This window comes from Phalacrocorax carbo, chromosome 11, assembly GCF_963921805.1.
Source record: "Phalacrocorax carbo chromosome 11, bPhaCar2.1, whole genome shotgun sequence".
In the NCBI taxonomy this organism is placed as follows: Eukaryota; Metazoa; Chordata; class Aves; order Suliformes; family Phalacrocoracidae; genus Phalacrocorax; species Phalacrocorax carbo.
This window is the reverse complement of record NC_087523.1, coordinates 16,259,368-16,280,837: the sequence shown is the minus strand read 5'-3', so window position 1 is coordinate 16,280,837 and position 21,470 is coordinate 16,259,368. Positions and strand designations below refer to the sequence as shown.

At 43.0% G+C, this 21,470-nt stretch overlaps 2 protein-coding genes and 1 long non-coding RNA gene across 7 annotated transcripts in view; 2 read left to right on the top strand and 1 right to left on the bottom strand.

Moving 5' to 3' along the window:
• NRK (Nik related kinase) overlaps positions 1–10,561 on the top strand; it is a 104,712-nt gene extending 94,151 nt beyond the window's left edge. For both annotated transcript variants that reach the window (XM_064463216.1, XM_064463215.1), the window contains 2 exons: positions 8,443–8,582; positions 9,405–10,561. In XM_064463216.1, the coding sequence (XP_064319286.1) occupies positions 8,443–8,582; positions 9,405–9,488 (224 nt within the window). In that variant the 3' untranslated portion in view covers positions 9,489–10,561. The remainder of the gene's footprint in view (positions 1–8,442; positions 8,583–9,404) is intronic.
• LOC135315370 (uncharacterized) lies at positions 276–20,509 on the bottom strand. 3 transcript variants are annotated; one of them, XR_010374823.1, is made up of 6 exons: positions 20,418–20,509; positions 9,712–9,855; positions 8,448–8,499; positions 6,739–6,875; positions 6,571–6,638; positions 276–3,731 (listed from the first exon to the last, which is right to left on the bottom strand). It is a non-coding gene; the product is annotated as an uncharacterized LOC135315370 (long non-coding RNA). The 3 variants fall into 3 exon arrangements; XR_010374822.1 differs by lacking the exon at positions 6,571–6,638 and adding an exon at positions 3,863–3,981; XR_010374821.1 differs by lacking the exon at positions 6,571–6,638.
• The window catches only part of RADX (RPA1 related single stranded DNA binding protein, X-linked), a 28,313-nt gene continuing 26,992 nt past the window's right edge, over positions 20,150–21,470 (top strand). The window contains exon 1 of one of the 2 annotated variants that reach the window (XM_064463218.1): positions 20,150–20,980. In XM_064463218.1, the coding sequence (XP_064319288.1) occupies positions 20,404–20,980 (577 nt within the window). In that variant the 5' untranslated portion in view covers positions 20,150–20,403. The remainder of the gene's footprint in view (positions 20,981–21,470) is intronic. The other variant, XM_064463217.1, reaches the window with a different exon arrangement.

Sequence of the window (21,470 nt, the reverse complement as noted above, 5' to 3'; positions counted from 1 at the left end):
AGCCTGTAGCATTTTATGTAAAAAAATCACAACTGTGGGGAGGTCAGTTGCTGAAGAGGTCTGTAACCGCTGTCAAATGGCCTCTTAATTTTATCACCTTAAATTCACAGTGCTGCCAGCCCAGTGTACTCCTAATAGATTCTCAATCTCCCCATGCTTGCAGTTGGCTTTGTAGGAGGAGATTCTGATCATATCGTAGCCAGAACAGCTGTTTGTTTCACCTTTCCCAAAGGGTTCGGAGTTAACAGTGTGGGGAAAACCAAGAACAACACAGGCAGATTTTTGGTTTTATTATTTGTTGCCTTTTCTGGCGCACTCCTGTTCTTCTGCATCTTACAACAAACATACCGACAAACAAAAAAAGCCCAAGACATTTAGATTGTACAAAGGCATGTTATTAGCTTGGCAGAAACTGGATGCCACAGTGAAAAACCAAGGATGTTCACCTTTCTCCTTCCACTTCTAGCTGGGTAGTTTTAAGTCCATTAAAATCAGTAGAATAACACACTTCAGTAAATGCCAGGCTTAACATTTGTAGAGGGTTTTTAACAGTACTGCGGGCAAGAAGCCCACCTCTGGAGCGCAAATCATTACAAGACAACTTATTTTAGCACTGTTTCAATAAAATTCAGCAACAAAACTGATTTTGTTTCAAAAAACAGGTATGAGGTTATAAGGTAACTATGTAGTGTTTCCTGCCCTTCACTGAATAGCCCTATCTCCAATTTTCAGCCCATATTCAGAGCTACAGGGCATAATTAAAATGTATCAATTCCCTATTTTTCATAGGAATATCTAATTGTCTTTGATATGTTGAAATTTTACATCCCCTCTAAATTAATGCCAGAAACACCATAAGAAATAATCAATAATCAAAAAGCAATTACTCAGCCAGGGTAAGAGGAGTTCTAATGAGAAATATTGAACATAATTGGAAGCTGCACTGACAAGTGCTATCTGAAGGAGACAGAAGCTTTCAAGAAGCCTTTTGTTATGGGATGTGCTTCCTTAGGCCTTACTGAAAGTAGCAAGCTTACTTAACATGAACATTTTCTTCAAACTGTAATGTCTTACCTATCTTGTAGTGTACATGTATGATACATGATTTTCATAAATATTTAAACTCTCCTTTGTTTTCCCACATGTACTTCATTGGTTAGAACTCCTTTTTCCTGCCTTGGGAAGAAACAGTTTTAAAATCAGATCCATTTATGTGTGTCCTGCAGAGATTAACCCTAATCTCATGTTCAATACTTTTTAAACCGTGGATGTTATTTGTAACTATTACAGGCTTTTCTAGTTGTATTATTCTCACTGTGTGCTATGTCCTAAAGAGTCACTGTTACTAGATAGTGTGTTTCAAAGACAGATGATATATAAGGAACAAAGAGCTTTCTTACATCCTGCTTTAGAAAAGGGGATGTTACAGGAAGGGTCACATCGATCTACGACTTCTGCTTGGAAGTTTGCAGTTTGTGTCACTGGGCACCGATTGCTCTCAAAGCTTTTTCACTTAATCTAGATAGAGTTCGCAGGAATGCCTCAGAAGTGGACCAGAGAGAGCTTAAGTCTTTCTTCCTAATGTTGCTGGAAGCACTGAATCATCAAACCCACAGATATGAGAGATAGGTTTGTAAAGCATTCTTGTGGCCTGGAAATTACACTGCCTTGACTTCAGTAAAAATTTCCTTGTGCATACCCAGCTGGCACTGAAGTGAACAAAGCCTCACCGCTTTGGACCAGCTGAATGTATGAGCTTTTCTGCCAGTTAATTACTCTAATTTAAAACATCCTTTGGTACACCTCCGGCTAGGCATTATATTCCCAATTTCTCAAGGTTCATTACATCATAATAGAAGGAATGCCATTTGGACATTCGCCTTTCCACGTGCTCGTGCAGCTATTTCTCCTGTTTTTCAGCACCCCACTATGATAATCACTTGCATGGAAAGCTATCAGTATGAAATTGCCTAACAGTCTTTTTACAGTATTTTAGGGCAGTTAAATAGGATGAGGATGGAGAAGATGCTTCTGAGGGTGGCATTCTGTCTGGTGAATTTTACTATAGAGAAGTTAGGAGTCTTGTCTGTGTGAATAGTTTAGATTTGCTCTGTAGTCAGTCTAGAGAACTGGGCACCACCAGACAGGAAGGTGGTGCCCAGCCAGGGACAGGTACAGTGAAACACCCTGCTGAGGAAGCAGAGGGTGAGTTAGATTGTATGTTTTGTATGGTAAGGTTAGGAGAGCTGAGTAAACAGCCAGCTCTTCGTAGAACTTCTCCCAGTGTAGGTTTTCTCTGGAAGGAAAGGTATCTGTCTCTTCTGTTGTCTCCACTACCATGGATTCCACAGCTGACAGGAGGGAGCCTCCAAACTGGCCCTCTCAGTTGTCATTTGAAAGTTTTCCAATATGTTAGCCTGAGCACCCTTGCCTTGCTGCTGCTGCTGCTGCAGCACTTCCAGTATCTCAGTTATGGATTTCTTTGGAACAGGAATTGTCAATCTTTGTGGTACAAGATTAATTTGACTTCTGATTGGAATCACATTTCCACTAAAAACAAATTAACCCAACCTGTAACTCAACACACAACTCAAACTTTAAACAAAGAGCTCTGTTAACTATTAGTTTAATAATTGTTTCCCACTGGCTCCTATTAATTTTCTTGATCCTTTGAAATTCTTGGGTCCAGACAAAAACATTAACTCTCATGAGAGAAGTGTGAATAACTGTGTTATTTGCATGGCCAGACTTTGGGGGAACTTGAAAAATTCATAAGAGATCCCGTTTTCCTGGAATTTCCAGACCCATTTCAGACCTCCTGAAGTGTGTATGAGCTTATCTCAAAATTTTCACCCTGTGTTTCAGGGGTAGAAGGGTCTTGTGTTTACCTTGTGGTGCTCTCTAGTCATCCTTTTCTCATTTCTTGATTTCTTTAAGCAATTATTTTGAAAGAAAACTTTTGTCGTTGGCGAAAATATCTTGACTACAAAAAAAATAGTTTGTATTATAATTGATGGATTTAGGGCAGGGAACCTAAATATAGCTTACTCTCACAGTCTTTTAGTTGGGACCTCTGTGACCAATCTGTTAATCAGAAATTGGAAAGGAAACTCAAATCCCATGGGAAATTAAAATTGTAGAAGTTATCTATGTTTAATCTGAAAGATATTTCGCACATGTAGGGCTAAATACAAACATAGCTGTAATATTTTCTTTCTATAAAACAGGATTAAAAAAGGGTTTAAGAAACATCAAGTTAATAAGATTTGGGAGCACTTTTGCCCTTTTGCGTGAGGAATGAATCATTTGCAGTATGTACTCTTGGAGGGTTAGCACAAAACTGGATATTCCCAGAGTGGGGAACCAATAAAAGCCCTTATTTCCTTTGCTCTTTTTAGAAGCAAAAAGGATGTTATGTAGAGAAACAGACAGCGTCACCAAAAGGTGGTTAAATTACTGCCTCAGTGCTCTGTCAACATACTCACCAGTTTTTCAAATGGTTGCTGTCTGGCTCATGCACAGAAAATGCCTGCTCGTATCTGAATGATTCCTGTTGGTCAGATCTCCTGTGCACTTTTTCTCCAGGAAACAGCAAAAAGCATTGGAACAAGCAAACTGTCACCCCAGACACACGTCTGGGTTGGGTGGTCAGTTCTACCAGAATAATTACAAAGGCATGAGCAACAACTGGAATCAGAGCAGCTTTGGAACAGAGATGCCTTGAAACATACCTGTTTAGGGGAAAAAAAAAAGATTTAGTCAATCACTTATTCCTAGCTTGCTTGGGACGGTTAGGGAAGTATATGGGTGAGCCTTTTGTCCAGTGCAATCTAACCAAAACATACAGCAGAAAAACACTTGCCTTCCATGGCCAGTTTCTTAACTTGTCCATTTGTGACTTTATTCAGCCTTAGGATTTTTTTCCTTCCTGATTTTTGACTCTCTAGCCTTTTATTTAGTAGAAGTTCTCCACAGCTGTGACTGGAGGAAGAAAAATATACCCACTTCTATCCAGGTAACACAAATAATAGCAGTAAAACTCTTTAACAGAATTGTGTAAGATACCGACTCCTTCATCAGTTTTCCTACCCAAAACTTTTTAACTTTGGGGGCAGTAAGTTTTAAAGCATGAGCAGCAGACAGAAGTACATGCAAGTAGCTAATCAGCCCCTAACCAGTGATCAGCAGCAGCAGCACTGGAGAGCTTGAGGCTGGATTTCAGTTGGGACAAGCTTTGCTACATCACAGGACGCTGTTGGTATCTCTGTGGGTTATTTCCATTCCCAATCCTCAACATGTACGCCTCCCTTCCATTTGTCTAAAGATAAATGAATAAACACATGTTCCCCAAAGAGTGGGGAACCAATAAAAGTTGTGATTTCACAGAGCATACTGGGTTTGACTGAAGGGCCAAAGAAGGGTTTAAGTGTACTCAGTTTTAAGATCAATATGGTCTCTGATAGCTGGTATGTTTTACTGTCAGCAAAGTCATCACTGGATATTCTCTTCCTAATGTTCGTGCCCAGCTGCATACCTGCCTGAAGCAATTTTCTCAAACATGCATACAAAAGCAAGAGTCAGTAGCTTTTTTGCATTGAATTTCACCCATGCACATGTCTCCAGAAAGGAATTCAGTAAAGCAGCATACCATCTCTTTTACCCTAAGAAATGGATTTTGATATCATGACTCGGGCACACAGAAGTGGGTTGGACTCTTCTAATTTCTGTTCAGTTTGTTCATTTTGTAATTCTTGGTTTATCTGAAATCAGTTGCCTGGGGAATTTTTGGAGTCTCCATCACTAGAGGTCTTTAAGGTCAGGTTAGACAAACAGCTGTCAGAAGTGATACTGATGTAGCACAGAGATGTGGATGGAAGAGAAGGTGCATTAAGGTCCTTTCCTGCCCTATTTCTGTAACACTAATCAGTAAAGCCTGATTTTATGATATTTTGCTAAAAACTGGCCTGATTCTGCTCTTATGCAGAGGTCAGATGGGAATAACTGCTTAGGGCAGTGAGCCAAATTCAGTACATGAGGTCAGAAAAGGGATTTTTGAAGGGAAGGGTTTAAAAAAGAGAAGAAGGGTTAAGAAGGGAAGTGAGATTGCAGCAGTGCCTGCGTTCTGTGGCACCAAGTGCAGTTGGCTCGTTCAGACTATGAGTATGCTACTGGTGTGAGACTGAGATCATTAGCTCATGTCAGTGGCACTTCATAGAATTTAATGGATCCAATGTGGCTCAGTAATTTCTTTCACCTTTCCCACCTCCCTCAGCTATTTCCCCTTGAAGCAGTCACTTCCCTGAATGGGGGCTCCACTCAACTTGATGTTAATGCACAGTGTAAACAGGAAATACCAAGTCCTACCCCAAGTTTAGAGCATTGCTAATGCTTTCATGATGTTAAGAAACTGATTTTGAGCTCACTTTGCTATTCTAATTTTATGGCATACATTCTTTGGTGTCCGGGGAGTAATTCTGGTGTAAATGGTGTAACAAGAGCCACAGCTCATGCACAGCTGTAGGTCTTTTAAGATATGTGGTAATCTGGGTGAAGCAGGGGAGCTTCAGGTAACTCCGAATAACTTTGTTCCAACACCTTAAGCAATATTGGCACGCCATCAGCCTGAGCCAGTATATGCCTTTTCTGCTGAGCTGCTGTCCAAAGGACCGGAGTGGCTGTCTAAGTCTAGGGTTGCTAGAAACCAGTACAACTTTGCACTGGGTGTAATATAAACACCTTTATATGTTGCCAGCTGGAAGCAGAGGGTATTTTTGTCTAAAGTTCGTTGAGGTGGAAAGTGGACTCAAAATAACTATTCCTAAGTTGTTCATGGAATAGGAGCTTTTGTTCCTGAATAAGACAACTTTATTCTTAGTATTTAATCTGCTCTCAATTCATTTCACATGAAACACCTGTAACTGCTCCCACATGGAGAATTATCAAGACACAGTACTGACTTTTGAATTCACAGCCTGCTATCCTCCAAGTTAATTTCCAAGTATGGATAAATCCTTAAAACTGGACAAGCCCATAAATAGTATAATGGAGCCTTTTTGTTGGCAGGTTATTCCACAGGTGCAATCTGAGAAAGAGTGTTTTGATTCTGCTACAAGATTGAGTTTTTGTGCTACTTGTACTTCAACTAAAATTTTCCATTGTCAACTGACAAGTTCTCAGTATATTGGCCCGCCAGCCAGCATCAGTGCCTAAACTTGGTATATCTGTCTTATTACGTTCTTATTGTCATACTGCTTGGAGATCAGGGCTCTTCTGAACACAGCAGTAGCGGTCCAGTCATCCAGGGCTTTCTATCCCAGATGACCTAGAGATTGCAACAGAGCCTAATTAAGCTGTTACTGAGAGCTACAAGGATGCTATCAAATTGAAATCAGCCAAAGGCATGGGTACAGCTGATACAGACACAGCATATTGACAACCTGAGTGCAGATTTCATGTGGTGGAAAAGATAAGGAGACTTATTAGTGGATTAGGTCTTTGTTGCTGGACCTGTATGGCCTATACTTAACAGCATAGCCATAGAACGCTTTCATGCTGTTTATATATACGCACCTGTCTCGCTGTCCCATGCCCCCAGAACCATAGTGTGCCTCTGTCTCTGTTGTGTTTAAAAGCGAAGTCTGAAAAGGTTAACATGGCATCAGTTGTTACAAAAAATAGCAAATTTCTGAGTATTGTATGATTTTTGTCGTCTTCACCTTATGTGTGGTCTGGACCTACCTTTTTAGATACTAACTGCACATTGCACGGGTGCTGCCCTGGTGGCTCGTCATGCTGCTGCTGCAGTAATTCAGAAACGTTAATGACAGTCTTCCTCACAGCCTACAGCAGTAGTGACCTGTTGTACAGCCTAGGAACTGAAGCATAAAGAAAAGATTCAAAAATGTATTTATTTCAGGTGTTTGCTTTTTAGAAAATACCCCTCTCCCGCTACTCTTCTCCCACATATCCTCAGTTGCTCACTGCTGTTTTGCTTTTCAAACAGGATGGTTTCTTCCCCTTTCCACATGGCTGGGATACTGGGAAAGAATTTTCTTGCTCTCAGCTCTAGTGACAGGGAAGCCTTCAGTGTGCAGAAAGAATAACTGAAAGTATACTAAACAGATTTAGGGGAAATTTGTAGGCTTTGAGGGAACTAAAATTGCAACGTTGCAGCCAAACCACACACGTTTCCAAGGAGGTATAATTTTCATACACTTGTTCTGACAAGAATTATAAAGCAAGGATTCCAAGTTGATATTAAATCAACAGCTACTAGAAGGATCTACAGTCACTCAGGCATATTGCCTTTATTTTGTACTGTCCTTCGTAGGATCACGGGCTGCTGCTTCCTATATCAGTGTGTTCTGAATGTTTAATTTTTAGACAAAAATCTAAATCAACATGGAAGGTTTTAAGGAGCAGACATTGCTCGTGCTAATAATGTAGGGCAGGCAAGCACTGTCCACTGAAGCTAAAAACCAGACAAATGCACACCTTCCCTCTACCTCATTTCAGAGCACCAGAATTCTCAGACTAATGAAATAACAGCTCAAAGTTGAGCAAGAACAACAATTTCTGAGCACTGGCTATCAATGGAGCATAGCTAATGTGTTTTTACCTTGGAGGCCCATACATGCACTAATCGGGGGCGTTCACTGAAACTGTGCCTAATTTGAAACCTGTGGTGGCAGCTCCTTCATTGCTATTCCAATTTCTCATCTAATGGCCAGATTTAAAGGGAGTAACAGAGTCAGCTTCCACAGTGCTGGAGATGTTCTTTTGGTTTTGGAGATACTGCATGTAACCAGCGATGGGAAGAAAATAGCTAAGGGCACCAAATTAATCATGCCATAGTCTCAGATTCAAAAGTATTTAGGTTTCAGACTAAGCTGAACTCCACAGTAAATACAAACCCAACTTCTTAATGGGGTATAGAGAAGAGAGTCAAGACTTTCTCAGACATGTACAGTGAAAGGATGAGAGGCAAAATGGGCACGAGTTGCACCAAGAGAAGTTCCAACTAGGTATTAAGAAGAAATTTTTAACCTCGGAAGCAGTGAGGCATTGCAGCAGAGGCTCAGTGAGGTTGTGAAACATCCATCAAAACATGTCTGGGCAAGGCCCTGAGTAACTCTGTCTAATTTGGTGCTGCCCTGGGGACCGGGGTTAAACAAGATGCCCTTCAGAGGTTTCCTCCAACCTTTTGTGATTCTAAAAGGTACAACAGTAGCATTCTTAAGATTTATGCCTAGAGTCCAAAATAAGTTTGAGAGGATAAACTGAAATTTAGTTACTGTTCCCAAGGCTTTTTGTGTAAACTTAAAATACAAATAATTCAGAATACATTGTTATCAAGGAGAAATGTTTCAAATCCATACTGACATAAATGAGACAAGAATCAGTCTTTCAGCTGTTAAATAGCATCAATTTTTTTTTTTTCAGCTTACCTTCAATCTAATCAGGTCATGGGCTGGGGAGAGAAGGCGATTGAACTGCGCTCTGTGGAAACAGGAAATTTGGAAGGAGTATTTATGCACAAGAAAGCACAGAAGCTAAAATTTCTATGTGAAAGAAATGACAAGGTACAGTGATTATTACAGTGTGGTGATTTAACAAAAATAAGTAATAGTTGACTATGACACTAACACCATTTAATTTTTGTAACTTTGTTTTTACATTGGTTATTTCTTACCTGAGTAAAACTGCCCCATTCAAACCAAATGTAGTCACTGACCCCACAAACCCCCACAGATCACTATGGATATTCTGCACTTTCACACCACCCTACCTCGGCCAGCTCTGTTAAAACTTCTATTCCACCCAACCTTAACTGCTATCAGAGGTGGTAACAAATGCAAACATTGCTAACTGGCCAGACTCCAGCACAACAGGTGGAGTGGGGAGGGCTAGTGAGCCAGCCCCGACAATGCCCGACTACAGAACTGCCTCTCCTGGTCTCCTGAAATTACAGGCAATTCAGAGCAGCCATCATGGGGAAAAAAATCCCCAGCGCTCTAATATTTGAGATAGTGCAGGCACTAGAGGATGGATAACCAAGTGTGACTTCTTGCATATAGCAGTTCTTGATAAATGTTCTGTGAAACCTCCTTAGTCCCACTGACTTATTTAGAAAACTGGGGCCCCAAAACTGCTTAGATTAATTATTTTAAAATGTCCTCTTGTGTCTTTCCAAATAGGAAAAGAAATATGCCAAAAAATATATCCCAATTGTACCACAAGCACAGTTTCACTTTAAAATTGATTTCTGATATAGCTATCTCCTCCTATTTGGGACTGTGGCATTCTCTCAGATTTCCTGTATGGGTAAAAATATTCTCATAAATGTAAACTGACAGTAGCATATCTTTTTTTTTTTTTCCCCTTTTTTCCTTTTCCCTTTCAAGGTGTTCTTTGCATCTGTACAGTCAGGCGGCAGCAGTCAAATATACTTTATGACTCTTGGTCAAAATGTACTATTCAACTGGTAAATCACATCAAAATGAAGGATGCTTCAAAATTCCCTGTAGGTAGCAGTGTACAATTCTCCGAGGTAATATACATAAATTTGCACTTTTAACCTACAAAAATGTTGTCGTCATTAACAAAATTCATACTCCTTCAGTTTGGAAAGAATTCAATTTTCCTTTCGAAGTACTGCAAACATGTTTAGTTTGTCTTCTAAAATATGTTGCAAACCAAGATTGTACTCACAGTGTTAGGCGAGAAGAACTTTAATGAAGAATGTAGCCAATATAAGAAGCTCCTGTACTCCAAAAAGTGTATGGTTTCATTTTCACAGATGATGTAAAGTTGTTATCTTGAACTGAAGACTCTTTCTTTTTCGGAGAGCAGCATCTGTAGGTAGAAATAAAAACCCCAGACAAGTTGGGTGACAAACCGGAACCTACCTGAGTTTGAATGGGGGTTGGCTCTTTTTGCATTTTAAGCAAGCTGTTCCTGGTTCACCTGTATCACTTGTCCAAGACTTAAAATCGGTGAAAGAGCAACTGTTCATGATGCAGCCTAACGCAGACTGGAACACTTGAGGGATCGTCTCCTGTGCTAGGCAGGCAGGTGCATTTCACTGCAGAGTTGTAAAAGCAGCTACTTTTAGACATGTGCCCCATCTGGTAGGGGACAGACTCTTGGGGCTGGATGCCTGAGCCCACAGACACAGTTACTGTAGAATGTATTTGTAAAAATAGTTTAAATAGTAGTTTGTCAAAATCATATTTGCATAAAGCATTATGGATCTGAACTCGTAACTTTTATTCAGACACGGGACTCACGCTCATATGAGTGGATTTAAAGGCACTACCCATGTATATAAGGGCACAGGATCAGGCACCTTCTTTTCTTCCCTTCTTGCTCTTTCAGCATCAAGTCTTCAAGTATTTGTGTGTAAATATAATCTTTTCACAACGGATGTTAAGATTAACAAATGTATTCTTAATATAGTTATGAAAATGTCCAAAGAGTTAATCTGTTATAAATAGAAAATATAATTAATTTCAGGTGCTTTCTATGCTAATTACATCTAAATAAAGCTGCATCCACTAGTGTTATTGGTGCCAGTGTTTCTGCATAAACTCTGTTCTCAGGGGCTTGTAACTTGGCCATAAAACTATACAGATATAATATATATACACTATATATAATCATATACTATGATTAAATTGTAGGGTTTAACGCAATCCTCATTTAGCTGATTTTTGGATGTGTTTTGAAAATGTAAAGCATCAAACGTAGTACAAAAAAGCTCATTCTAGACATGACACAGTATGGATGATGCTGTAGGCAAAAGTGAAGTTGCTACTTACAGTGTTTGAAAATAGATTTTTTTTTTTTTACTTGAAATATGTGATACTGAAAGGTGCAGGGAAAGTGTGTTGGAATATCTGGTCGTCTACCTCAAGGCTGATGATTCAAAGTTGACTAAGAAGGGGACAAATCAAGTTGTTAAAACTGGTAGCTGTTTTGTGCAGTATGTCAGGTTAAGTTAGTGTTAGCAGTCATGCTGTGACTGACAGGTGCTCAGACTGCAACCATCAGCTCCAGAACTGGTGTCCTTGTATATATCAGCAGAGAATTAAACTAGGGGCTAATCACCCTCCTACCCCCTTCCCCGTGCTGGCACCTCAACTGCTGCAGGCAGATCAGAGATGCCCACGCTCTTGCTGTCGATGTTCTTTGGCTGTGTGGAGGACTGCCCTTTCCAAAGCCATTAACCTAGCACTTTTCACAAGCACTAACTTATCTCAAAATGTATGTTTTGTTGTGGGGTTTTTTGTTGTTTTGTTTTTTTAAGTATTTTCCTTTTAATTTACAGAAAAATAAGCCTAAGGCCATACTAAAAAATGTGTGCAGTTAAAATACTCAAAGTGGTCCTTAATATATGCAAGTAATCAGCCTGTGTGCAGACTTAAAATCTGTATGGTATACTGTGCTGGGGCAGAGCTGTGTGAAAACAGGAGGTCTCTGTCTATTTGGAGCAACGTTCCTACCTGTTGCCAGTGCTAGGACTGGGGCAAATGAGCAAAACGTGGCTTGGCTCCCTACACTACCGAACAGTGGGCTTGTTTTGTTCAACTTTCACAAAAAAAAAACCCAAAACACCAAAAAAAAACCAACCAAAAAAACCCCAACCAAAACAAACCAACCCAAACCTGTAACAGAAACAGACAAAAGACAATTACAGGAAAAAAAATATCTGCAGACAATCAGAAATACAACTTACTGGCTTTTGACTTGAAGTCTAAGAGACTGTGAAGAAAGAACAGCTTTCATTTTGTACCTGGTAGGTGTGCAAACCTTGCTTGCCAAACTGCTCGTGCTATAAAGCAATCAGTGATCCAGGCTGCCCTATAGTATTTTTTTAAAGCGTGCTCATCTCTGCAGCCTCGGCATTACATGGGATGCATGTGAATTTATTCCCTTTCCCATTTTGGTGTCACAAGTCAGAGGCAGACTCTTCCCCTGATGCTAGGCACTAGTTAAAAAGAATTCAGCAGAGAACAGTGGGAATTTAAAACAAACCTTATCAACAGATTAAAGAAGCAAATGTGATCAAACTTGTTTAATATTATTCTAACAGAAAAGTGTGACAGTAAGTTGACACACTGCAAAGATGTTATCTCCATACCAAGAGGGAGGGGAAAAAAGCAAGTTCAAGAGAGGGAATGTGCACTGTTGCATTGAGATTTTAATTTTTCATTCTGTTTCCTTCTATTAGCTCTCTTTTATTTCCAGCTGCGATTCAAGGCAGAGGGTTGGATTTTCATCTGACACTTGGCATGTAAAACCGTTGGAATTATTTGGGTTACATCCATGTGTAAATGTGGAAAGAATGAGGCCCTTAGAAGTGAATGCTTTTAAAAGATTCAAGTGGTATTGCAAATAGGAATAGCAACTGGATGCAACAAGGAGAACCCTGTGTCATTTTTCTCTTTATCAAGAGAAAATCAGAATGGTTGAAGATGAGAAAGAGACTAGGGATGTTGAGAAGGCTAACAGAAGAGAGTGGAAGTGACTGAAGAGGAGGGAAAAGCTGAACAAAATAAATACGAGTAGTCAAAGGGGAGGGAGTAGATGTCTGGAATAGTGTATTGCTGTAGGAGGAATAAAAAAAGAGATGTTTAGGAAAAGAAAGTAATCCAAGAAATTGAAAGGTATCTGGAGTGACGGGGACCTATGAGGGCATGAGAGAGTCTTCTGAACAACAGTTCAGCTCAAAGCAAAAATTCAAAGGCTGGAAGAAAAAAAAAAATTCCATAGATCCAAGTTTTTCCTGACATAAATGTAACTATGCAAAATGTGTATCAGATTTGTAGTTTCATGTTGTGAGGTGTTTCTCTAGCTGTACCCTTTCATTAACTTTTAAAACCAAGGAGTGAACTGCTTAACAATGTGGTTTTTGTAGTGATGTCACTTTGATGTGAACAAATGCTATTGGGCCAGAACGTTAAGGATCCATGTCCGTAATCCTTTGGTACATGCAGTATCCTAATGGCAGGTGGTGCTCCTAATGTTGTATTTGCCAAACAAGATTGTGCCAATACTGCGGCAAGCTAGTATTGTATGTGCCTGCTTTCATTTTAGGAATGGTGAACTCTCTTTTGCAGCCTGAACCTTGACATGACTTTAAAAGCTGGGAACAATGCAAGCTATGTACTGTACATTCTGTATTGTTCCCTAATGTTGGAATTTTACAGCTGAAACGGTAATAAAAAATACTCTGAAAGTCAAAACTAGTATTGTGCTTGTAAAATTCTGTTATATTGGCATACGGTCTTGTAAAAGCTTTGTTGTTGTTTTCCAAATCACAGAATGGTGGGGGTTGGAAGGGGCCTCTGGAGATCATCACAACCCTGTGAGCTCTGCCCTTCAGCTAGTTCGTAATCTACCTCACTGCCCACCCATCTAATGCCATCATCATAAATCCAGTCAGTATCCCTAGGGGAACATCTACATCTGCCTATAGAGACAAAATGAATATATTTCCTTGCAGTGGATAAAGATGTTGAGGTGACAGTGTGGGAGTTCAGCCTAGGTGGAGTGCGGGTAAGGGGGACAGGCAGCACTGTGCTGTGCCTGCTGCTAACGAGCTTCCCAAGTGAATTGCTGAGCTTCTGCTTTTCTCTTTACAGAAATACCCAGTGGGATGAGGGCAGTGGAACTAGAGTGAAATGAGAGCTTGCAGTCATTCACACTGCAAGAGCTGGCTTTTATGCACAGGTATTGGCCTGAATGACAGGTTCTCATACTTTTTCTCAGGTATGCTCATGCAGTCTTTTTTGCCACATATAAAACTTATTGCTACACATAACAGGAGCTGTGATAGCACACTGTAGCTGTACCACTTACAAGTAAGAATTAGAAAATTTGCTGTTTATGCCAGTGTTGGGAGTTGGAAAGGGTGAGGGCATGAGGCAAGATTTCTCTTAATTTTTTTTTTAAATGAAGACTATCTCTCAATGTTACATCTCTTCTAAGCTAGCAGAGCATCTTGTTTCCAGCATTTCATGTATGGCGTGGGATCTGTATTTTAAGTTTAACGATATCATGGTTGCTTGGGTAGATAGTTTAGCTTTGCCAGTCATTATTGTTCTTTCCATCAAAAGTTATTTCTAAGCTTCAGTAATTCAGAACACCTGGATTATACCACCCCAATCACTTCAAATAAGTTTCACTCCCCAGCAAAAGAGGAAATATATCAGGCTTGAGTTCCAGTACAATTCTGTCTGTTAGACAGGACAGTTTCTCTCCTTTTTATTTCCTTACATCCTTTAAAAGCATGAATAATTGTAGTAACCAGAGAAGAGCAGGAGTTCTGGCTTCCTGCTTCACCTATGATTCAGGTCTGCGCCGATGTCTCTGCTATAAAAAAGTACAGTGAGTCATCAACGCCTTATTAGTGGATTGGGAGATGTCCTTAATCTTGATAAATTCTTTCTACAACAAATGAGAAGTATTGTTTTCTAGAACCAGCATGAAAAATTTTGTACCCAGCCCTATATATGTGAAAAGAGCTGCAGGTGAGGACCCAAGGGTTTTTTTACTCTTTTGACGTGATCCTTTATTGTTTTCTGATTGTAGATGTGTGTTACCTTGCCAAAGGTTAGTAACATGTACAGTGAGAAGTGCTGATCCTCTGAAGCGCCTGCTTTTCCCCTTGCTTCTAATATTATGTCAGATTTTTCAGAGCAGGCTACAGTTTCCATCTTCTGTATCAACTATTACCAGTTCATTCCCACCCACCCCACCCACCCCCAACTTTAACCATCATGGTTCTGCAGTTTCCAGGAAAAACACTAGGGACAGTATTTGTCTTGTCTGTGTTTGTTTTTACAAAGAGACAAACTTCTCCCATCACAAAACAAACAAAAGAAAAAAAACCCAAAGCAACCCAAAACCAAAAAGATAAGCAGACTGGCAGGCTCTTCTATAAAAGTTTCAGGCAGCAGAACATGAGAAACAGTGAATAAACTGGTCGTTGCACCTTTTACTGTTCCTGTGAAAAGAGAAGTTCATTTGTCATCCCCATTAAGACTTCTCAATTTTGGGCTGAGTTAAAAAATGAATGTTCACATGTGCTCAATATAACCTCTCACAAAGCCTGTCTCCCAGACTCGTAGCAGGCACGTTGCCCCAGCCTGAATGGCCGGGTCATAAAAAGACATTTTTCTGCAGTTGCAGTTCTGGGCTCGGGCCCAATAGCCCAGCCAAAAACCAGCACTGAAGGTAGTGTGGGAAAGGAAGCTACAGTTGTTGAAATTGGAACAAGTAATACCTGCTAGAAGTCTGCAGGCAAAGTAGAACTGGACAAAAAGCCCAGAGATGAGAGCAAATAAAGGCAATTCTAAGTCTAACCTGCAATTACTAGGTTTGGGGGTTGATTTACCATGTCTAGGCTCCTACTAAAACATTATTTGTATTTTTAGCTGATACATATACTAAGCTTGATCCCTGTGGCAGGTGCTGTAAGGAATGTCAGAAGAAGCATTACATGGGCTAGTAACTAAAATCTCCCAGCCCACCCCTTGCTCACTGGCCCTGACTGACATGCAGGTAGGCAGCACACCCATGTAGTCAGGGGTGTGCCAGCAATCAAGAGCAGTCATCTCATCCTCCCCTTAGTAGAGGAATATTCTGTGGCAAATACTGACTAAACAAAAAGCAAACTGGGCCCAACTATGGCACTTATTTGTGTGACTATCATGCAAAATTCAACTTACAACAAAATAAAATTAGTCTTGCTCATGATCCTCTGCTGCTTTCCTATCCTGAGTTGTTCAATTAAAACACTATTAAGGAAACAGAAGGCTGCAAATTGCTAGAAACTGAACACACCTGGAGACACAGGAGCATCCATCCGTACACTAATTCATCTGATACGGCTTCCAGCACACAAGCAAGTCACAGAAGAGGTGCACACGGGACTCCAGAACAACTTTATCTGACATACAGGTTTCAACATACAAGACCTGGCTTTAACTTGCCCTTTCATAAGGCAGCAGCCATGATCAAGCTAATACATGACTGACTTTGTCCCCTCCTCCTCCTTCATGCACACACTTCGTTCCAGCCCAATACACTTCTAAGTCTGCATCTTTTTTGTGTTTTGCATTCTGTGAGGTGCTGCACAAAATCAGCCTATCAGTACTAAAAAGGCAATAGTGAGACGGCCACTAGATTTTATCCAACATAATAAAAAAAGCAACCATTTCTTTAGACTCTGCAAGGTAGCCAAAAAAAGCTAGGAAGGGGAGACGTGAATTAGCAGGCACTGATAAGGAACATGCAGAATTCCTCTCTCCCTGCCAGACACCTGCCTCACCTTAAGGACCCTTCAGAATTACTGTGACTTGACAGTAGAATTGCCCTGATGAAGTTGTATTATCCATGTTGCACCTAAAGCTGTAGATAAAAGTTTGTATCTCACCACCACAACACACACTTTTGTAAACAAAACAATGCCAGTGCAAAGTGAAAAGCATTTGAGGCTTTCTCTCATCATAGGAAAAACTAAAGTATCTTCTTTATTTTACAACTATTTGCCAAACCATAGAGCTAGGCAGTAAGGTACAGCTACACACACGCATGCACACACAATGCAAGTTACATAATATATCAAATCAACTGTAAGCAGCTCTGTATTATCTATTGCTATTGGAGCTCAAATGAAATGGCATTTTAATTTTAGACTTGTTTTACATTTAAAAGTAGGGTTTTTTCATGGCACCAAATCACTCTGGAATGAAATTGCTTCTCCAAAGACCATCATAAAAGTTAGCTTACAAGTTCAGTTCCATGTTTAGACAGCTATATTTAAGTTAAATGAAACATGAGCAAACCTGCAACCTATATAAAAAGGCTTCTATAGGTTCTAAAACCTGTGCAGTAAATCAAGGTTCCACATAATAAAAGTGTAAGAGATCTTCCTGCTGATAGCCCACCACTTTCTTGAACTGCTTTTCAAAGTGCATGGAGCTGATTAAAGGGCAAAAGGAGGTCTGCTGGGCAATCACCTCAACTGTTATTTTAGCATTATTTAAGTGCTTACTGATATTTTCTAGATTGATTTAACAAAAGCAACTAGGAGATAATGGTGAAATGTATTAGAAAGCCTTTGCTGTTTTTGTCCTCAAAACACTTTGTGGCAAGCAACTGTGCTTAACAGTAAGCTTTATGGTTTTGCACAATAGCTGTTTTTCTTTTAAATCTCCAGCATCACCTTTTACTCTTTTGTGCCTTTTATTTCTCTAACATATATTAAATGTAATGTTTAACAGAATGTAATAACATCCCCCTATACAGCACAGCCCATTCCTCACCAGCATTGCTGTAGAGGCTAACTGCTGTTTTTCTTAAGGTGCTTGTAGAGAAAAACTGAGATACTTGGCTACTAATTATGTCTGAAAATTTGAGACTAGGTATTGATTTACCCAAGGTCGACACTGGTACAGCTCAGTGCATTTAGCTATAGGGGTATGAAAAATCATATTGTCTTCAGAGAGCTTCTTACGTGCCCTGATGGAACCACTCAACATAACACACTGAGCTCAGTTTTCGTGATTCCGATACAGCCATCTGCTGATGGCTCATCAGCAGTCCATACTGATTCTCCAGATGTTTCTGAACTTCCCATTTTTGATACAATCACATCCATCCCACTGGTAAGGTACAGCAGGGAAACCACATCCACAGGAATTCACAGGCACAACCAGTCATTAAAACGTGCTGTCGACATGTGGTCAGCAAGAGAGGTTCTACCCTGTTCCAGTTTCGAAACTGGTATGTTAGCCAGACCTCTGCTGGTGAGAAAGAAGGTAACAGGAGCAAGCTCCTAAGAAAGGGAACTATCTTGTATCTGAAACTGCAATGCATACAAATTTATCCAAAATTATAAAGTATTAACTCCATTATCAGTCCATTATCACTCCTCAAGAGCTACAGCTTGTTTTCACGACCGAAACCATCGTGACTTACAAGAATAAAAAAATTCTGACAACAGATGTACATGTAACAATTTCCTTTGCTATAAATAAAATACTTCTCCAAGTCATATCACGAGCACAGACAGAAGCAGAGAGAAGCTGGGAACAGTCCTTAGATTTCTTCACTGTACCTACGAATCCACTTAATAGCTGAAAAAAGTCTACGCCACAGCTCCCTGTGTAAGGCTTGTGTGTGACGTGAAGCCACATCCTGTGCAATCTCAGCAAAAAGGTATTTGGGCCGCATTCATCTTTTGAATTGTAAATGCTGTTCTATCAGTCTACACAACAGATCATGTGTTTACTGGGAGAAAAAAAAAAGATGCCACACTGAAGTTTTACTCAGTACCTTGGCTTCAATATAAACGAAGAATGACTGAGGAGTTTTAAATTTTCTAAGGAGTACACTGTTACATAAAATCCATAAACTCACAGCATTCCTAGGGCAGTCTAAAGGCCAGAAAAGGCTTGGATTTAAGGCCCTTGTGTAGTTTTTCAATCTGTTTTAAATTATTCCAGCAACAAGTTTTCCAATTTCCCTAAGGCAAATGCTCCACAGTGGCAAAGGCAGCAGACTAAGACTACAATCATTCCCAAGCCGTGAGCTTGGCAAACTGCTTCTGGCCCAGCGGGTGAAGCAGCTGTGCCTAAGCAACAGCCCCACTTTGGTCTTCTGCATTTCCGAAGTCTATCTGGACCAGTGACACTATAAATACTGGAAACTGCTTTTCTTCCTGCCCTTTTATCTTTATCCCTCTCTCCTCACTCTGTCCTGCTGCTTCATAGCCCAGTGTTTCCCCCGACAGAAAAAAACCCATCTATTAGCAAGTGCTAATGAAGTATTAAATACAAAGTTCTTAATCCTCAGAAGTTTCATTAATATCATGAGAGATCATGGTATCATAAAGACAAATAGGATGAGCTTGACAGCAGCAGTGGGATGAGAAGTAAGAAAGTAAGGCTGCGTGCTTAGGGACCACTAGTAAGAATTTCCCCATATAGGTGGAAGCTCAAATATTGCTGTTGGAAACAACAGAGGAGAAACACCCAGGATTACTGACACACTACAACTATGAAAAAGGTAAATACAATTTTAGAGCTGGTGCAACATGCCTCCAACTGCAATTCCTAGGAATGCATTCATAGAGTCATAGAATCATTAAGGTTGGAAAAGACCTCTAGGATCATCAAGTCCAACTGCCAACCCAACACCCCCAGGCCTCCTAAACCATGTCCCAAAGTGCCACGTCTACATATATTTTGAAAACCTCCAGGGAGGGTGACTCCACCACCTCTCTGGGCAGCCTGTTCCAATGCCTGACCACTCTTCCAGTAAAAAAAAAATTCCCAATATCCAATCTAAACCTCCTGGAGCATCTTCAGGCCATTTCCTCTTGTACTATCACTAGTAACTTGGGACAAGATACCAACACCCACCTCACTACAGCCTCCTTTCAGGTAGTTGCAGAGAGCGATAAGGTCTCCCCTCAGCTTCCTCTTCTCCAGGATAAACCACCCCAGCTCCCTCAGCTGCTCCTCATCAGACCAGCTCTCCAGACCCTTCACCAACTTTGTTGCCCTTCTCTGGACACGCTCCAGCACCTCAATGTCCTTCTTGTACTGAGGGGCCCAAAACTGAACCCAGCATTCGAGGTGCGGCCTCACCAGGGCCGAGCACAGGGGCACCATCCCTGCCCTGCTCCTGCTGGCCACACTATTCCCGACACAAGCCACGATGCTCCACGCCGACGTGGAAGGGATCATGAGTAGATCAGAACGGAATCAGGAGCAGGTGCAGCAAAGAGTCCCTCACGGGAGGAGGGAATAAAGCGCCTCCGCGTCGTTCGGAAGGCGGGCAGTGCCGGGGGCTCTCCGCGGCGAGGTCGGCCCCGGGGCGGACGTACCGACGGCCCTCCCGCGCCCGTTCCTCCCAGCCGAGCAGCGGCAGCCTACGGGAGGGACGCGCCCGGGGACGCCCCGAAGGGGGGCGGGTGCCCCAAACCTTTCAGAGACCCCTGCTATTTATGGCCGGCGGCCGCTCCTCCCACCACCCCCCCGCTTCCTCCCCCGCGCTCCCGCCGCGCCCGCTCTCCCCGCCGCCTCCGCCGCCTTCCTGTCACCGGCTTCCCGCCACCGGTCGTTGTCCCCCCCACCCGCCCCCCCCCGCAACGGTCCGCCGGCTCCACCCCTCCCCCTCCGCGACCGTTGGGAGCTTTGAATGGGACGCCGAGCGCGCGCGCGCAGCAGCCCCGCCCCCCCGCGCGCCATGGCGGCACCCTGGCTCAGCCCGTGACAGCAGCAGGAGGCCGAGGCCGCCGTCTCCCGCCGCCCTCCCCCTCCCCAGCAGCGGCCCCGGTTTTCGCCCTCGGCGGCGCGGCGCGGTGGGAGGGGCCGCCAGCGAGCTGTCATGCAGGACCCTACCCCGGAACGCGGCGGTAGCGCCTGCCCCGCCGAGGAGAGGCGGGGGGCGGCGGGGCCGGCGGCGAGCGGCGGTGCCTCCTGGCTCCAGAGGGTCTTTGAGGAAGTGCGGGGCTCCTCCCAGCTGAGCGTGGCCCCGGCGGAGCCGCCCGCCGTCACGGTGGTGGCGGTGGAGCGGTACCTGGCCGAGGCGCCGCCGCCGCCCGCCGCCGCTCCGCAGTACTGGTACGACGTGACGCTGGCGGACGGCGCCTGCCAGGAGCGCTGCTACCTGGCGCCGCGCCTCAACGGCCTGGTGCAGCGCGCGCACCTGCGGGCCGGCGCGCGCCTGCGCCTCACCCGCTGCTCCTACCTGTACGACGAGAAACGCCTCAACTACGGCTTCCTCTGCCTGGAGGAGCTGGAGCGGGTCGGGGGCGCCGGGAGCCCCGTCGAGCCGCCCCGCCGCCGCCCGCCGCCCCTCCGCGGCGGGGTGAAGAAGCACTACCTGCCGCTGTGGAACAATGAGGATCCCTACGGTGACATGTGGGTGGCGGACAAGCCCCAGGCGCAGGTGGACGTCGACGGTAAGCGGAGAAGGAGGCGGCTGTAGAGGAAAGGGGATGTAGGTGGAAGCCGGCCTCATGCAGCCGGAGCGCCCTGGGGAGGCCCGCGCTACCGAAGCCACCCCAAGGCGCCCGCGAAGGTGACGAGGTGCGGTCACTTCACCTCGCCTGAGCAGCGGGGCCGAGCGCCCCGGTCAGAAACGACCCTCCGGTTGTGTTGGGTGCCATCGCAAACGCGCTGTTGCCTATCGCAGTTTGCGCCTTCGTGTCGCTTCGAGAGGGTTTTTTGGGCTTTACGAAAGGTTGACTGAAAATAAGGAGCTGTGGTGCTTGTAGCCAGTCTTCTGAGGTGTCAAAAGCATACGTTCCAGTAGCGGCCTGTTGGCTAGTCCGTGGGACTGGGAGCTGGCACCTGGAAGCTGCTGCCTAAAACACAGCCAGTGCTGGCATGCTTGGGCCAGTCCACGAAGCCTGGTGAGGAGGGAGGAATGAGCAGGACTTGTGCAGGAGC